The 13,578-nt window shown below is 44.7% G+C and overlaps 1 protein-coding gene across 2 annotated transcripts in view; it reads left to right on the top strand.

The window, feature by feature from the left end:
- Positions 1-13,578, top strand: part of med13a (mediator complex subunit 13a) — an 84,680-nt gene that overhangs the window by 65,778 nt on the left and 5,324 nt on the right. For both annotated transcript variants that reach the window (XM_080041695.1, XM_080041696.1), the window contains exons 14-26: positions 360-571; positions 1,055-1,254; positions 3,274-3,703; positions 4,112-4,607; positions 5,187-5,354; positions 6,302-6,525; positions 7,236-7,428; positions 7,894-8,317; positions 8,860-9,091; positions 9,452-9,643; positions 12,252-12,475; positions 12,585-12,727; positions 13,136-13,294. In XM_080041695.1, the coding sequence (XP_079897821.1) occupies positions 360-571; positions 1,055-1,254; positions 3,274-3,703; positions 4,112-4,607; positions 5,187-5,354; positions 6,302-6,525; positions 7,236-7,428; positions 7,894-8,317; positions 8,860-9,091; positions 9,452-9,643; positions 12,252-12,475; positions 12,585-12,727; positions 13,136-13,294 (3,297 nt within the window). The remainder of the gene's footprint in view (positions 1-359; positions 572-1,054; positions 1,255-3,273; positions 3,704-4,111; positions 4,608-5,186; positions 5,355-6,301; positions 6,526-7,235; positions 7,429-7,893; positions 8,318-8,859; positions 9,092-9,451; positions 9,644-12,251; positions 12,476-12,584; positions 12,728-13,135; positions 13,295-13,578) is intronic.

The following is a 13,578-nucleotide window of genomic DNA, read 5'->3' on the forward strand; positions in this document are numbered from 1 at the left end:
ATAGTGCTTTGTCCCCCCCCAACGGAGCCTTCAAGGCAGCGCTGCCTGTAAGGCTCTATCCCTAACCACAGGCTGCCTTGAAGACTCCGTTGGGGGGACAAAACACCAAACACCCCTTAATGGTATGGCAAGGTGGCAGAGCTGATGGTTTTCTCTTTATGTATACACTATGCTTTCACTCCAGTCAATGTGTTTCTTTCACTGGCTACGTTTCAGCAGTCACACAAGGCTTTTTATTTGTTCTGTGTGCCAAGTTTTAAATTGTATGATATAAGGGGCAATACTTCCTCTTCAAACACTTAATAATCCAAGTCTTGACTATGCTGATGGCCCCTCTTGTTCCTCGCCCCTCCATCCAGGTTCAGCAGACCTTCACCAGATGTTCCCCACTCCCCCCTCACTGGAGCAGCACATCATGGGCTACTCCCCCATGAACATGTGCAGCAAAGACTACGGCAGCATGGAGGGGGGCCACGGCATGACCATGCTGGACGGAACCTCCTCCCTGGCAGGGCACTTCAAGATGGAGGTGGAGGAGAGCTTCTGCAGCCCCAAGCCATCCGAGATCAAGGTGGGTCTAGTAGGACTCACTACTATCTGTCAGGCTATTATTTTAATGGGCCATTCCTCTTGATTAGACCCAGCAGCTCAGATTTACTGTCAGAGCGGATGGGTCGATGTCCCCCAGTCAAAGTGAATGAGTGAAATTGACCCCATTTTTAAGATGTTTATTGATTTTTATTTTTATTTCTAAATCTTAATGAATTAAAGGGCAAAGATAGTGATACACCGTCAAGGCCAAGGGTTTAAGCTTTTACATGTTTTTAATTTCATGTCTCTATCTGCTACAGACGCAGAGAGAGAAAAAGAGTGTAGTAAATGTTGACATTCTGTGCAGTTTTTAAAATGAAGCTGAGGTTTTAGGAGGTTGTATTGAAACAATGCTTAGGTTTCAGCGTTTTAGTTTTTTTAATGCGTATGTATAAAGTAAAGAAGTGAAATGCCTTGATTTCTAATTTGTCTGTATGCTTTATTCTTCTGGCCATCCCCGTAGGACTATTCATTTGTGTACAAGCCACCGGAGCTGTGCCAGGCCTTCGTAGGCTGCTCCATGTTTGCTCCTCTGAAGGCCTTGCCCAGCCAGTGTCTCCCGCCCGTCAAAGTCCCAGAGGAATGTATCTACCGGCCCAGCTGGACCATGGGCCGCGACATGCTCAACCCCGTGCCTGTCATGACCTTCCTCAACAAGGACAGGTAATGCTGCTGTTAGTGCCCCACTCTGCCTGGTAATGTGTTGGTCCTGCTCAGAATAGTCCTGGATAGTCCTCAGGTGTTGCTGCTATCTTTTCATACGATTGTACCACAGTGAAGTTATCCACTTAATGTTTCAGCTTAAAGGTGTAGTCAGCCATTTCCGGAGAATGCTTGTTGTCAAAATAACTTTTTGTCTAAGTGTGTGTGTGTGTGTGTGTGTGTGTGTGTGTGTGTGTGTGTGTGTGTGTGTGTGTGTGTGTGTTGGGCGAAAAAAAATGCATTGCTAATAAACATAAACATCCTAGTAAACTGACATTGTGCTAGCTATGGTTGTCCCCCTTTGTTTACATACCCTTTGTGTAGATGCCAGTTTACAGAGCCTAGGCTGTATATTAACACCAGAGTTATTTTCCAGTGCGCACACACAGTACGGAAAGGTAGCGAATCATTTTTGACAACAAGCATTCTTCAGAATCATTGACTCCACCTTTAAAACAAGCACATCAAACATGACATCTTTATGCTTCTACAAGCCTTACTTCTGTATATTTTCTATTGTGCTTGTTTCAAAGGTTCCTTATGATTAACCCTGAAGATCTGGGCAGACGGTTGGAGAGACATTCCAATTTAGACTTGCTGAAAAAAGAAGTGCTGTGCTGTGCTGGCTGGTTTATGTTTTGCGTATTAAGGAAGCATACTGTACTCTCCTCCACTCCCTTCTCTGTCCACGCACTGTGCATTCTCTCTCCTCGGACTCCCCCTGAGCAGGCTGCTCAATCTCCCATGCATGGCTGCCTAGGCGGAGCAGGAGAATGAGTGTAAAAGGCCTTCTAGGTCTTGGTGGAGGATGAGGATTATCAGTGGAGTGGAGTGAGGTGGCCCACACAGCAGCTCCCATTCTGCACTCTATCTGTCACTGAACTACACACAGCTACACCTCTCATGCTTTCCCCCACACACACACATGGAGCTTTTCTCATCAGAATCCCTGTGGGGGGGGCAGCGGCAGCGGTCAGCCCTTATTACATTTGCATATAGGCTTGTAAATGTATTATTGCGTTGACCCTGGACTATTACATCTGGCAGGCTCCCCAAACGTGAGGGCTTCACTGATCTAGGATGAACTTTTGACAATACCAACGTTACTTTGCTTCTTTGGCTAAATTAAATTTGTTGGAAAATGTTTTGGCTCAGAAGAAAGGTGAGATCCTTTTGAGTCTCATTGGAAAGTGACTGGTGAACACAGTTTATCAGGTTCAGTCTGAGCTGGAAAGGTTGACTAAGTGTTTCTATCATACATGTTCTTCTTCTATATGACATGAGGTTGAGTATGTGCTGGAGCATGGGGTTGCTGGGCCTGGGTTGAGCTGGTGGAACTCTCCCTGTCTCCTGGTTGACAGGGCTGATGGATCAGAGCGTGTCTGCAGCGTGTTGGTGATTTTGGTCGAGCTACTGTGGTCTGCTTTTAGAGGCTGGTGGGCAGAGGCCAGTTGCGGATGGTTCGGTCCAAGGTGGAGGCAACTCGTGATTTCCCTTTTCCTCCTAGACGGGACTATTTTTTTCGCGCTTGCAAGCCAGGGTCTGTGAGAGTTGTGGTCTGTTTTGTTTATGTGAAAGGAGAAAAGAAAATAATGTAATTGGAAAAAAAAAATCACTAACTTAGGTTGGGGGTGTTACGCGCTCCCCCTTCCTGCTGGTTCCTCCTGTTCCCTTCTCTCTCTCAGGTGTCCTGAGTCAGGGGGGGGGGGGGGCACTCTCTCACAGTGGACTGCTCCTGGCCGCTGACGTGCCGTTCTGTTTTGGATTTATTTAATAATTTGACATTATGGTTTAAGGTTCAGTCACTGTTTTTGTGTTGCTCTTTAATTGTTGCTGGCCGCTGAACGAGCCATAGGGCGGCCGTGACAACATTAAGAGGAGCCAGGGACTTAAGAATTCCGTTGCCAATGACTGCTGCTGTAATTGTTGTGCATAATGAAAAATAAACCATCTTGAATCTGTATCTCTCTCCCTCCTCAGTAACATCCCCAGTGTGGGCAGCACCCTGGACCAGGACTACAGCCAGAGTTACACACCTCAGACCCACACGCCCTTCATGTCCAACAGTGCCCCGCCCAGTAACAGCGGAGCGGGCATCCTGCCTTCCCCGGCCACCCCACGCTTCTCTGCCCCGACACCGCGCACACCCCGCACCCCACGCACACCCCGCGGGCCCGCCAGTGTCCAGGGCTCCCTCAAGTACGACACCTCAGACAACCTGTACTCTCCGGCAGCCTCCACCCCATCCACATGCAGACCCCTCAACTCAGTGGAGCCGCCCACCGTGCCCTCCATACCAGAGGCTCACAGCCTCTACGTCACACTCATCCTGTCAGAGTCCGTCATGAACCTCTTCAAGGACTGCAACTTTGACAGCTGCTGCATCTGCGTGTGTAACATGAACATCAAGGCAAGACAGTGTTATTAAGATATCAATATGTCATTGGTAATGATGAATTAAAAATGTTTTTATATTGATATAACAGATGTATATTTTGATAAGGATTATTATTTTAGGAATGATTTAAGAGATAAAGATTAAAGCCATATTACTGAAAGTATAGATTAAATAGATAAGGAAAGCTGAGGATTCATTATGGATGGATGATTTAGGGGAGAACGGGTGAGATTAAATAAGTTTTTCCTCATCTTATTCCTTTTTTTAGCTTTCTGGAGTGTTGGACAGTTTATTTTTTTCATTTTGTGGTTTTTATTGTTTGTGAACATCACTTGATTCTGTTGTTTCATCATTCTCTTTCATTGTTTTTCTTTTCTTTTCCCCGTAATAAACACATTTTCACTGTTACTTTTCCTAAAGGGAGCGGACGTGGGCGTGTACCTCAGCGACCCCGTGCTGGAGGCTCAGGAAGCCTGCAGCTGTGGCTTCAGCGCCGTGGTCAACCGGCGCTATGGCAACGGCTCAGGCCTGTTCCTGGAGGACGAGCTGGACATCATGGTGCGGGGCTCTGAGGTCAGCCGAGAGGCAGAGCAGCGCTTTGAGGAGCTCAGGCTCTCCTCGCTGGAGAAGAGGAGGGGGGGAGAGAGGCTCCCGGACGAGCTCATCCTACTACTACAGGACCAGTGCACCAACCCCTTCTCCCCCATCTCCACCCCGGAGCACCACGTGGTAACCAGAGCACCCGGCGGGGGCCACTCGGCGGGGCCCTGTGTGAGGGTGGAGGAGAGGGACTACCACAGCGACTGCTACATGGCCCTGGAGCATGGCCGGCAGTTCATGGACAACATGTCGGGAGGCAAGGTGGACGAGGCGCTGGTCAAGAGCACCTGTCTGCACCACTGGGACAAGCAGGACGGTGAGCCTTACACACGGCTAAGAGTTGAATACACGCCTGATATAGATGAGGTTTCTCTTTAGGCTTTTGTAGTGTTTGAGTTTTAATAGGACCACAAAAAGTTAGAAGAGGCTGCTTGCTAATAATAATTCATCCAAATAATGTATTCAGCTCAAAAGCAAAACAAAATCATAGTCAAAATCTCTTTATTTATGTATGGAATTTTTTTTTCACTTTTACTTCATCAGTTGAGAAACATACAGTAAATGGTTATATGGTAAGTTATATAGTCAAAAAGTAACTATCTATGGCTAAATGTAGGACTTTTAATCCCGATAAAGGTTTTTTTACCGAGAGTTTTTTCTCAGCCGAGCTAAGGGTGTAAGGGCAGGATGTCATACTGTATGGAATGTAAAGCCCAGTGAGGCAAATGTCTTTGTGATATTGGGCGATACAAATCAAACTGATTTGGATTTGATTTAGGACTGAAAGATGTTTTGTGAAGCTCACTGATATGTCTTATTTTTTATTCAGCCAGCGTTTTATTCTTTTATTTTCCCGGTCTGACTCTATGTTCTCCTTTCCCCCTGCGCTCTCCAGCGGTGGATGTGAGTGCGTTGTGTTCTCAGGACGTGCTGCGGGTGCTCATGTCCCTGCAGCCTGTGCTGCAGGATGCCATCCAGAAGAAGAGGACCATCAGGTCATGGGGCGTTCAGGGTCCCCTCACCTGGCAGCAGTTCCACAAGATGGCTGGACGAGGCTCTTATGGTAAAGCTGGGGGGGGGATTATCAACTTCAATATACAGGTCTTCTGACTGATGCTTTGAGTTGAGCTGATTTCAAATGAGTTATAAGTCTGCTTTCAAACACATACAGCCGTGGAAAAAATTAAGAAACCAGTCTGGATTTTTCTTGAATCTTCATCTCTTAGACAATATTTTTATTGTGAATTTGGTAGAAATGTTGTCAGTAGTTTATAAAATAAAACCAAAATGTTCTTTCTACTCAAACATATGCTTATGAATAGTAAAACAAGAGACACTGAACATTTGGAGTGGTCTCTTAATTTTTTCCACGGCTGTATATAAATGTATATAAATGGAGCTATTAGGCCAAGAATACAATTCTTGGAAAAACTTTCTTCAAGTGAAGTGAATAATTACTGTTCAAATCTGTATCTGTCAGGGTCATCACAACTTTTGGTGTTGGTTTGTGTGAACTTTTTGGGACTGGTATGTCTTGAGTAGAGCTGGTTATCGTAAGTTCGATGCCTCCATAGCATATATGGATATCTGACATTTGTACCAACCTGAAGGCAGTTAGTTCAATATTATTGAATAAAATGATTGATGTTTTTATGCGTTTACTTAATTGTTTTACTTAAATGTGTAATGTCTCCTTGTTAAAACAGATTTCATACAATTGCTATTGAAAAAAGTATTGTTCAGGAATTAGTATCAAAGTATCGGTGTCTGTACCCATATCAAAAACTTTTAATGATACCTAGCCCTAGTCTTGAGGTAGAAAACTGTTGTGGGATCAATAGGCAGCTTGCTCCCTCTGCTGTGCTCCAGATGTCAGGAGGACGTCTGGTGAGCTCACATTCTGATGCATAGTGGGGGGCAGAATCTTGACACCTATTCACACTGGCTCACTGCTCTTTCTCCTCCTCTGTCATGTCTCTCCCCGCCCCCTCCCTCTTGCTCCTCCCTCAGGCACAGACGAGTCCCCGGAGCCCCTTCCCATCCCTACCTTCCTGGTGGGGTATGAGTATGACTTTGTGGTGCTGTCCCCGTTCGGCCTGCCCTACTGGGAGAAGCTGCTGCTGGATCCCTTTGGTTCACAGCGGGACATCGGCTACCTGGTGGTCTGTCCCGACAACGAGTCCCTGCTCAGCGGGGCCAAGAGCTTCTTCAGAGACCTCACGGCTGTTTACGAGGTGAGAGGAACACCAGACTTCTCTTATGGCGCTATCTAGATGAAACACTGCTTTACTCTGCACCTCATCGTTAGTAGTTAAGTCAGTGTGTGTGTATGCGCGCGTGTGCATGACTTTACGTCATGAAGCCGAGAGAGTAAACTAACAGGAGCAAGCAGACGCTGAACTGGTGGCGTCAATAAGCGCAGCGCTGTTCTATGGGGATATTTAGGATTCAGTTAGAAGTTCTGTGCAAAACTTGGAAAGTTTAAGACTACATAACTGTGGCAACACAACCTATCTATCGGTATGAAAAGCTGAGTGATGGCCCAGGATAAGTTCAGTAGGTTTACAGAAGTGCTACAGTGCTACTGTCTCTGACCTTTGGAGAAGTGCATTTATTTATTTTTCAACTATTGAGTTATGTTGTAACAGCATGTAGTCCTACAAGATTTATTTTCTGAATTTTCAATGCTGCTTGATTTTTATGTTTTAAATTGGGGAAATACATTTTCCAAAACTATCAATAACCTCTGTATTTAAAAAGAAATCAAGCAAGTAGCCTAATTAATAACCAATAATGAATGATAGGCTATCGCATCACAGTAGGCCTGTTGTCCACAATAATCGCACAACCCCAAAACACTGCATTATGTCATGTCAATGTGCCAGTTTAGAAACTCATGGTCTTTTTCCTTTTTTTTCCACTTTGTCTGTATGTTCTCCTGCAGTCCTGTCGCCTGGGTCAGCACCGGCCCATTTCCAAAGGTTACCCCGATGGCATAGTGCTGGTCGGGGGCAGCGGAGCCAAGAACGTGGTGGACCAGCCAGTCAGCGATTGGTTCCTCAAGGCCGCCAGCAGCAACAGCAGCGAGGCCTTCACCAAGCTCAAACTCTATGCACAAGTGTGCCGCCACAACCTTGGTACGTGTTGATTTCCTGCAGCCTGCCTGTGGAACTAAAAGCATTTTTTAATTATTCATGGTCCCTGGTTCTTCTGTTGCTCACTGCTCTGCTCCGTCAGTTCTTTGTTGAATTTCCACCATTGAAACAACTTGGTTTATCATAGAGGTTATAGACAGCCTTGACTGCTTGAAAGAGAGAGCTAGAATTCAGTGTAAGAAACGCTCGAGTTAAAAAAGGAATAAATGGAGTGTCATGTCATCTTCTCTCACCATTGCTTGATGTTTATATATTAATAAAAGTCAAATGCGGGGGTGTGCGCCCTCTCAATAGAGGCTCAGTCCTACTCGCAGCAGACCCGGGTTAGAATCCAGACAGTGGTCGTTCTCTGCATGTCATTCCCCTCTCTGCCCCATTTAATCTAAAAAAAAAAAATTTAAATAAATAAATTATTAAAGCCAAATGCTGTGGTTGTCCTCCTTTTAGCTCCATACCTGGCCTCCCAGCCATTGGACAGTTCCCTCCTCACACAGCCCAGTGCCCTGCCCTCGTCATCAGCCACACCACAGACCAGCTCAGTGGGCCAGCAGCCGGGCTCAGTCAACACTACAGGCTCCTCCCTTCCCAACAACAGCACTAGCAACAACAACAGCAGTGGCTCAGCAAACGGCACCACGTCATCCAGCACCCTGGTATCCTCATCATCAGGCCAGCCCGGAGGCCCCACCATGCCCCCTGCCAAGCCCGCCTCTTTCCCCCCCTATGGGAGCATGGGCGGCCAGCAGAGCCAGGGACCTGCAGCCCCCCAGAGTGGACAGCTGGGACAGCAGGCTGGCCCCAACCACAATACTGCCACCTCAGGGGACAACTCCAGCAGCCAGACCCAGGCGCCCACAGAGCCTCTGGAAAGGTACTATGAAAACCTGTTCTCCATTCACTTACAAAAAAAACACAACATATTTGTTCAGTTTTGACTTAAGTTGATCACTCAATTCAGCAGTTAAAGGTGGAGTCGGCATTTCTTGTTGTCAAAATCACTAACTGCTCGTACTGTGTGTGCGCTGAAAAAAAAATCCAGTGTTTATACACAGCCTAGGCTCTGTAAACAGGCATGTTGCTAGCTACTGGGTCCCCCCTTTGTTTACATACCAGTTTGACAAAAAGTGATTTTGATAGCAAGCGTTCTCCAGAATCGTTGACTCCACCTTTAATTCCTTTTATGAAATATTGGTAGACAAAAAGTGATCTAGTAATTCCATAATAAAGTGTATTTTTATCTGCGGCAAAGTAAAGAATGCTTGCACACAGATTTTGTTAAAGAGTTTGCTAAGTAACACTTGACTTATGGTTTATGTGCATCATTTTGATCAGAGCTTCTTCCTTTGTTAAACAGCTAAGAATTAAGCCAAGGACCAGACTGTTTCAATAATACTGTGTGTGATCTCTCCTCAGCACTTTGGAACGAGAGAAGGTAGGCGTACCCACGGACGGGGAGTCCCATGCAATCACATATCCCCCTGCCATAGTGGTTTATATCGTGGACCCCTTCAGCTACCAGGAGACAGAAGGGGGCTCGGGGCCAGTACCAGCCCACTCCAGTGTGTGGACGCTGGGTTTGTTACGCTGCTACCTTGAGATGCTTCAGTTCCTACCCCCACACATCCGCAATTCTATTTCTGTACAGGTAAGTCAAATTCTTGCCTCATTTCTTATTGCTGGACCGTACTGTATTTCATTATCATTATGGCCAGTTTTTAATACTGTTTTTGTAATGTAAGGCACATTTGTCATATTTTTGTTACTATAAATAGTCAATATTAATACTAATGCAATATAATACAGCATGTCATCCTGCGTCACCCTGTGTACAACGGCACATCTGAAATTAGTACCTTAGAGTTGATTGGATTGCATTGCGGTGTACAAAGCTCTTTTATGCATTTACTAGCTGTTGTATTCTCACCTGTCACTCACCTTTGTTGGACAGAGTTTTGAGAGAGAGTTGCTTATGTCTGTCCATCCTGTGTCTTCCCCCCCCCCTCAGATTGTCCCCTGTCAGTACCTGCTTCAGCCAGTGCGAGGTGAAGACCGTCACATCTACGCCCAGCACCTCAAGTCTCTAGCCTTCTCTGTCTTCGCCCAGTGCAGACGGCCCCTCCCCGCTTCCACTAACGTCAAGTCACTGACCGGCTTTGGCCCAGGTTTGGCCATTGACACCGCACTGAAGAGCCCAGAGGTAAATGTGGTAGCAGTTACACTCTTAATTGCATTGACATAATCCATCCATAGGGCCAGACACAGGTGTTTAGTCTAGTTTAGTTTATTTCCATCACACATAGATTCACAACATTACATACACACAAAAAAACAAAGTTGTCATCTTGATTTATACATTGACATTTCTTATCAATAGTGTTGATCGAAAAGGTGTATGCTGAACCTTAGCCTATTGCACCTACCCTTTTTACGTTATGTTTTATTTATTCATTTTTCGTTGGTCCCTCAGGATCTTATCTAGTTATTATATACAGTATATATTTTTTTTTAATTATTATTATTATTTGATTGTTATTGTAAATATTATTGCTATATATAATTCCTGTATATTTTATACATATTACATGCAAAGTTATTACACAAAACAAATTTAGCAAACTGTCTTAGCATACAGTTGTGGTGGACAAAGTTCTCAAACCCCAGAACTTAAGTCAAAGTATAAATAGTCTTGGTCAAATATTATACTGAACTACAAGTGAAAGTTGCCCAATATATTTAATTATATATATTATTTACAAAATATTTACTCCAGTTAAATTACCAGATTACTTGCTTCTAAAAATACTAAAGTATTCGAAAAGTACAAAGTGTAGATTTTTGCTAGATACAGGCAAAGGATTGACGTAAGGCTGTTGTTCCAGCAAGACAATTGGATCAAATCAAGTAAAGTGATACATATTTTACTCATATTATGATGTTATTAAATGACATTCATTAATCGCATAAACTTACAATCGTGATTACATTCGAAAGTTGCATGTGGCGAAAAATTGTTGAAAATAAAAATCAACAGCTGACTTCAGAGCTATGCTTCGCCTGGAAGTAACGAATAACGACGAGCTTCCTAGAAATGTAGAAGAGTCTAAAGTAGACATTTTTTAAATCTAGTGGTGTGAAGGTCATACGTTTCCAAAAGATACTCAAGTAAAGTACAAATGCACAAAACATTTACCGTATTTTCCGCACTATAAGCCGCACTGGACTATAAGCCGCAGGTGTTATAATGTTGAATTACCATATGTAAGAGTTCGTGCACAGAGGGGATTGTCGGGAAAGAGATGGCTGCTTGAGGAAGCTCCCATTTATTAACATTTCAACAAACAAATTGCATATTTGCATAACATACGTAAGTGTTACCATTTAGAGTAATAGTAGCTACTAGGGATGGGCACGAGTGTTTTCGCTACTCGTGTGATCGCTTGCATTCCTCGAGGATCAATCGATTCCTCGTTAAACTTTTTTCAATTTTGATGCACTTGCATCAAAATATTAAATTTTGTTAAACTTTATTTTATCCGTTTTGTACACTATATAACATTTTAAAATATTGGTGGCCCGCCAGCCTAAAGACACTACAAAAAAAAACAAAAAACAATTTTCCTCATCCACCAATCGAGTTCATTTGAAACGAGGAGTACTCGAGTACTTGATTACTAACGCCCATCCCTAGTAGCTACAGAACATATACTGTGCTGTGTAATAGCAGGGTTGAAAAATGGGGGGAAAGTCGCGGCTTATAGTCCGAAAACTACGGTACTTAATTTCAGTACTCAAGTAAATTTACTTTGTTAATGTCCACAGTAGTGTGTGTTAGCATCCTAGCATGCTAGCATCATCCTCCGGTCCATAGACAAGCAAACAGAGGCTGACACCATGGCCCTATGAGCAGCATTTCAGCTGCTTCCCAGCTAAACTTGACCTGATATGACCCAGCCCTTTGCCTTGACTGTGTTCAGTCTAGCAACTGAAACAAAGCAGGCCATCAAATAGAGTTCTTAATACTAACCGTCCTTGTAGTTTTTTTTTCTGTCTGCTGGAACATGACCAAGGGAACTTGTAACCTTCTGCTTCTCCAGAGCTTTCTTTCCATTATCTGCTTGGCTAGCTCCCTGAGACCTCCGTAATAGGACCTCCGCTCCAAGTTCTAGACAAAGGGACACTTTAGATCAGGGACCTAATTCAGTTTGCCTTCCTTGCTGCGGATGCTATATTTGCCTTTTAACACACTAGGCAAACCTTGAGCTGCATTGCTGGGAGTACTGGGAATGGCGCAATGGACAGGTTTTGCGTGTAAAAGTACCTAAAATTTTCCGAGGGTTTACTTCACTAGGCCGATATTAGTATTGAAAGAAATGTTTTTCTGTGATTGGGGGCCCAGGAGCCCTGCATGAACAACCTTTTTACATATCTGGAGCAAGTCCGTCTTTGATCCCATATTTGTAGCACTGGCGACTGTGGCTTTGGGGGCGACTGTGGCTCAGTTGGTAGAGCGGGTCGGCCGATGATCAAAGGGTTGGAGGTTCGATCCCCGCCCTGCCACCTGTGTCATAGTTGTTGTGTCCTTGGGCAAGACACTTCACCCACCTTGCCTCGTGTGAATGTCGATAGTTAGCCTGCTATCGGTGTATGAATGTGTGTGTGAATGGTAAAGTGTAAATGGGAACAGGTCTCCCTTGTAAAAGAGTCTTCGGACTCAATGGGATATACCTGTAGAAATAAAGGTTAAAAAAAAAAAAAAAACTGGTTGAAGGATTCTACTAAATCCCCTTTCTCCTGGCATCTTGCAGAGGCCGGAGTGTCTGCGTCTGTACACACCTCCGTTCATTCTGGCTCCGACTAAGGACAAGCAGACGGAGCTCGGGGAGACGTTCGGGGAGGCGTCGCAGAAATACAACGTGCTGTTTGTGGGCTACTGTCTGTCCCACGACCAACGCTGGCTCCTGGCCACATGCACAGACCTGTACGGGGAACTGCTGGAGACTTGCATTATCAACATCGACGTGCCCAACCGGTAGGACAAACCTGCGCAAAAAAACAAACACACACACCGCGTGTATAGAACGTCCTGCCTTGTACTTGTCTTGGTGTTTTTGTCCTCACTACTCTAATGTGTTTTGCAGAGCGCGGAGGAAAAAGGGCTCTGTTCGGCGGCTCGGCCTGCAGAAGCTGTGGGATTGGTGCTTGGGTCTGGTGCAGATGACATCAGTGCCTTGGAGGGTGGTGATTGGCCGACTGGGCAGGATAGGTCACGGAGAGTTGAAAGGTATAGAGGACTGCTATGCTACAATGCATTTTCATGAATAACACATTGGGTTAGTGATTCTGGAGAAGGTTTGTTGACAAAGTTTTGAAAGAAATCAGTGAATCTTCTTCCTGTCCGTACTGTGCGTGTGCTGGAAAAAATCAAATAAAATCACAGCCTAGGCTCTGTAAGCTGGTATGTAAACAAAGGCAATGTAAACAAACGGGGCCCACTGTTGTATGTCTGTTTACAGAGTCTAGGCAGAGTCTAGTACGGACAAGAAGCAGATTGTGAGGAGATATTCACTGATTTGACAAAAAATTATTTTGTCAACAAACTTTTCTTGTGTTGATTGCTTACCCCACCTTTAATCAAGACATTGCAGTGTGACTAATGACTTGACCTGTTGCTCTCCTCTCATTGGTCCAGACTGGAGTATTCTGCTGAGCAGGAGAAACCTCCAGTCACTGAGTCGCCGTCTGAAGGAAATGTGTCGAATGTGTGGCATCTCCGCCTCCGATACTCCCAGCATCCTCAGCGTGTGTCTTGTTGCCATGGAGCCCCAGGGATCCTTTATCGTCATGCCAGGTACTGTGTGTGTGTGTGTGTGTGTGTGTGTGTGTGTGTGTGTGTGTGTGTGTGTGTGTGTGTGTGTGTGTGTGTGTGTGTGTGTGTGTGTGTGTGTGTGTGTGTGTGTGTGTGTGTGTGTGTGTGTTTACATGACAAAGATCATAAATGCACTTACTATCTGTTTCAATGTACTTCTCATCAGAAGGACAATACTCTTAAAGTAATAATACCTTTTTCTGTATATCACCTTTTAAAAACAATGGTTTACAAAGTCCTTTCACAAAAGCAAATCCACATATACA

Source organism: Ammodytes marinus (genome assembly GCF_949987685.1).
Source record: "Ammodytes marinus genome assembly, chromosome: 14".
Classification (NCBI taxonomy): domain Eukaryota; kingdom Metazoa; phylum Chordata; class Actinopteri; order Uranoscopiformes; family Ammodytidae; genus Ammodytes; species Ammodytes marinus.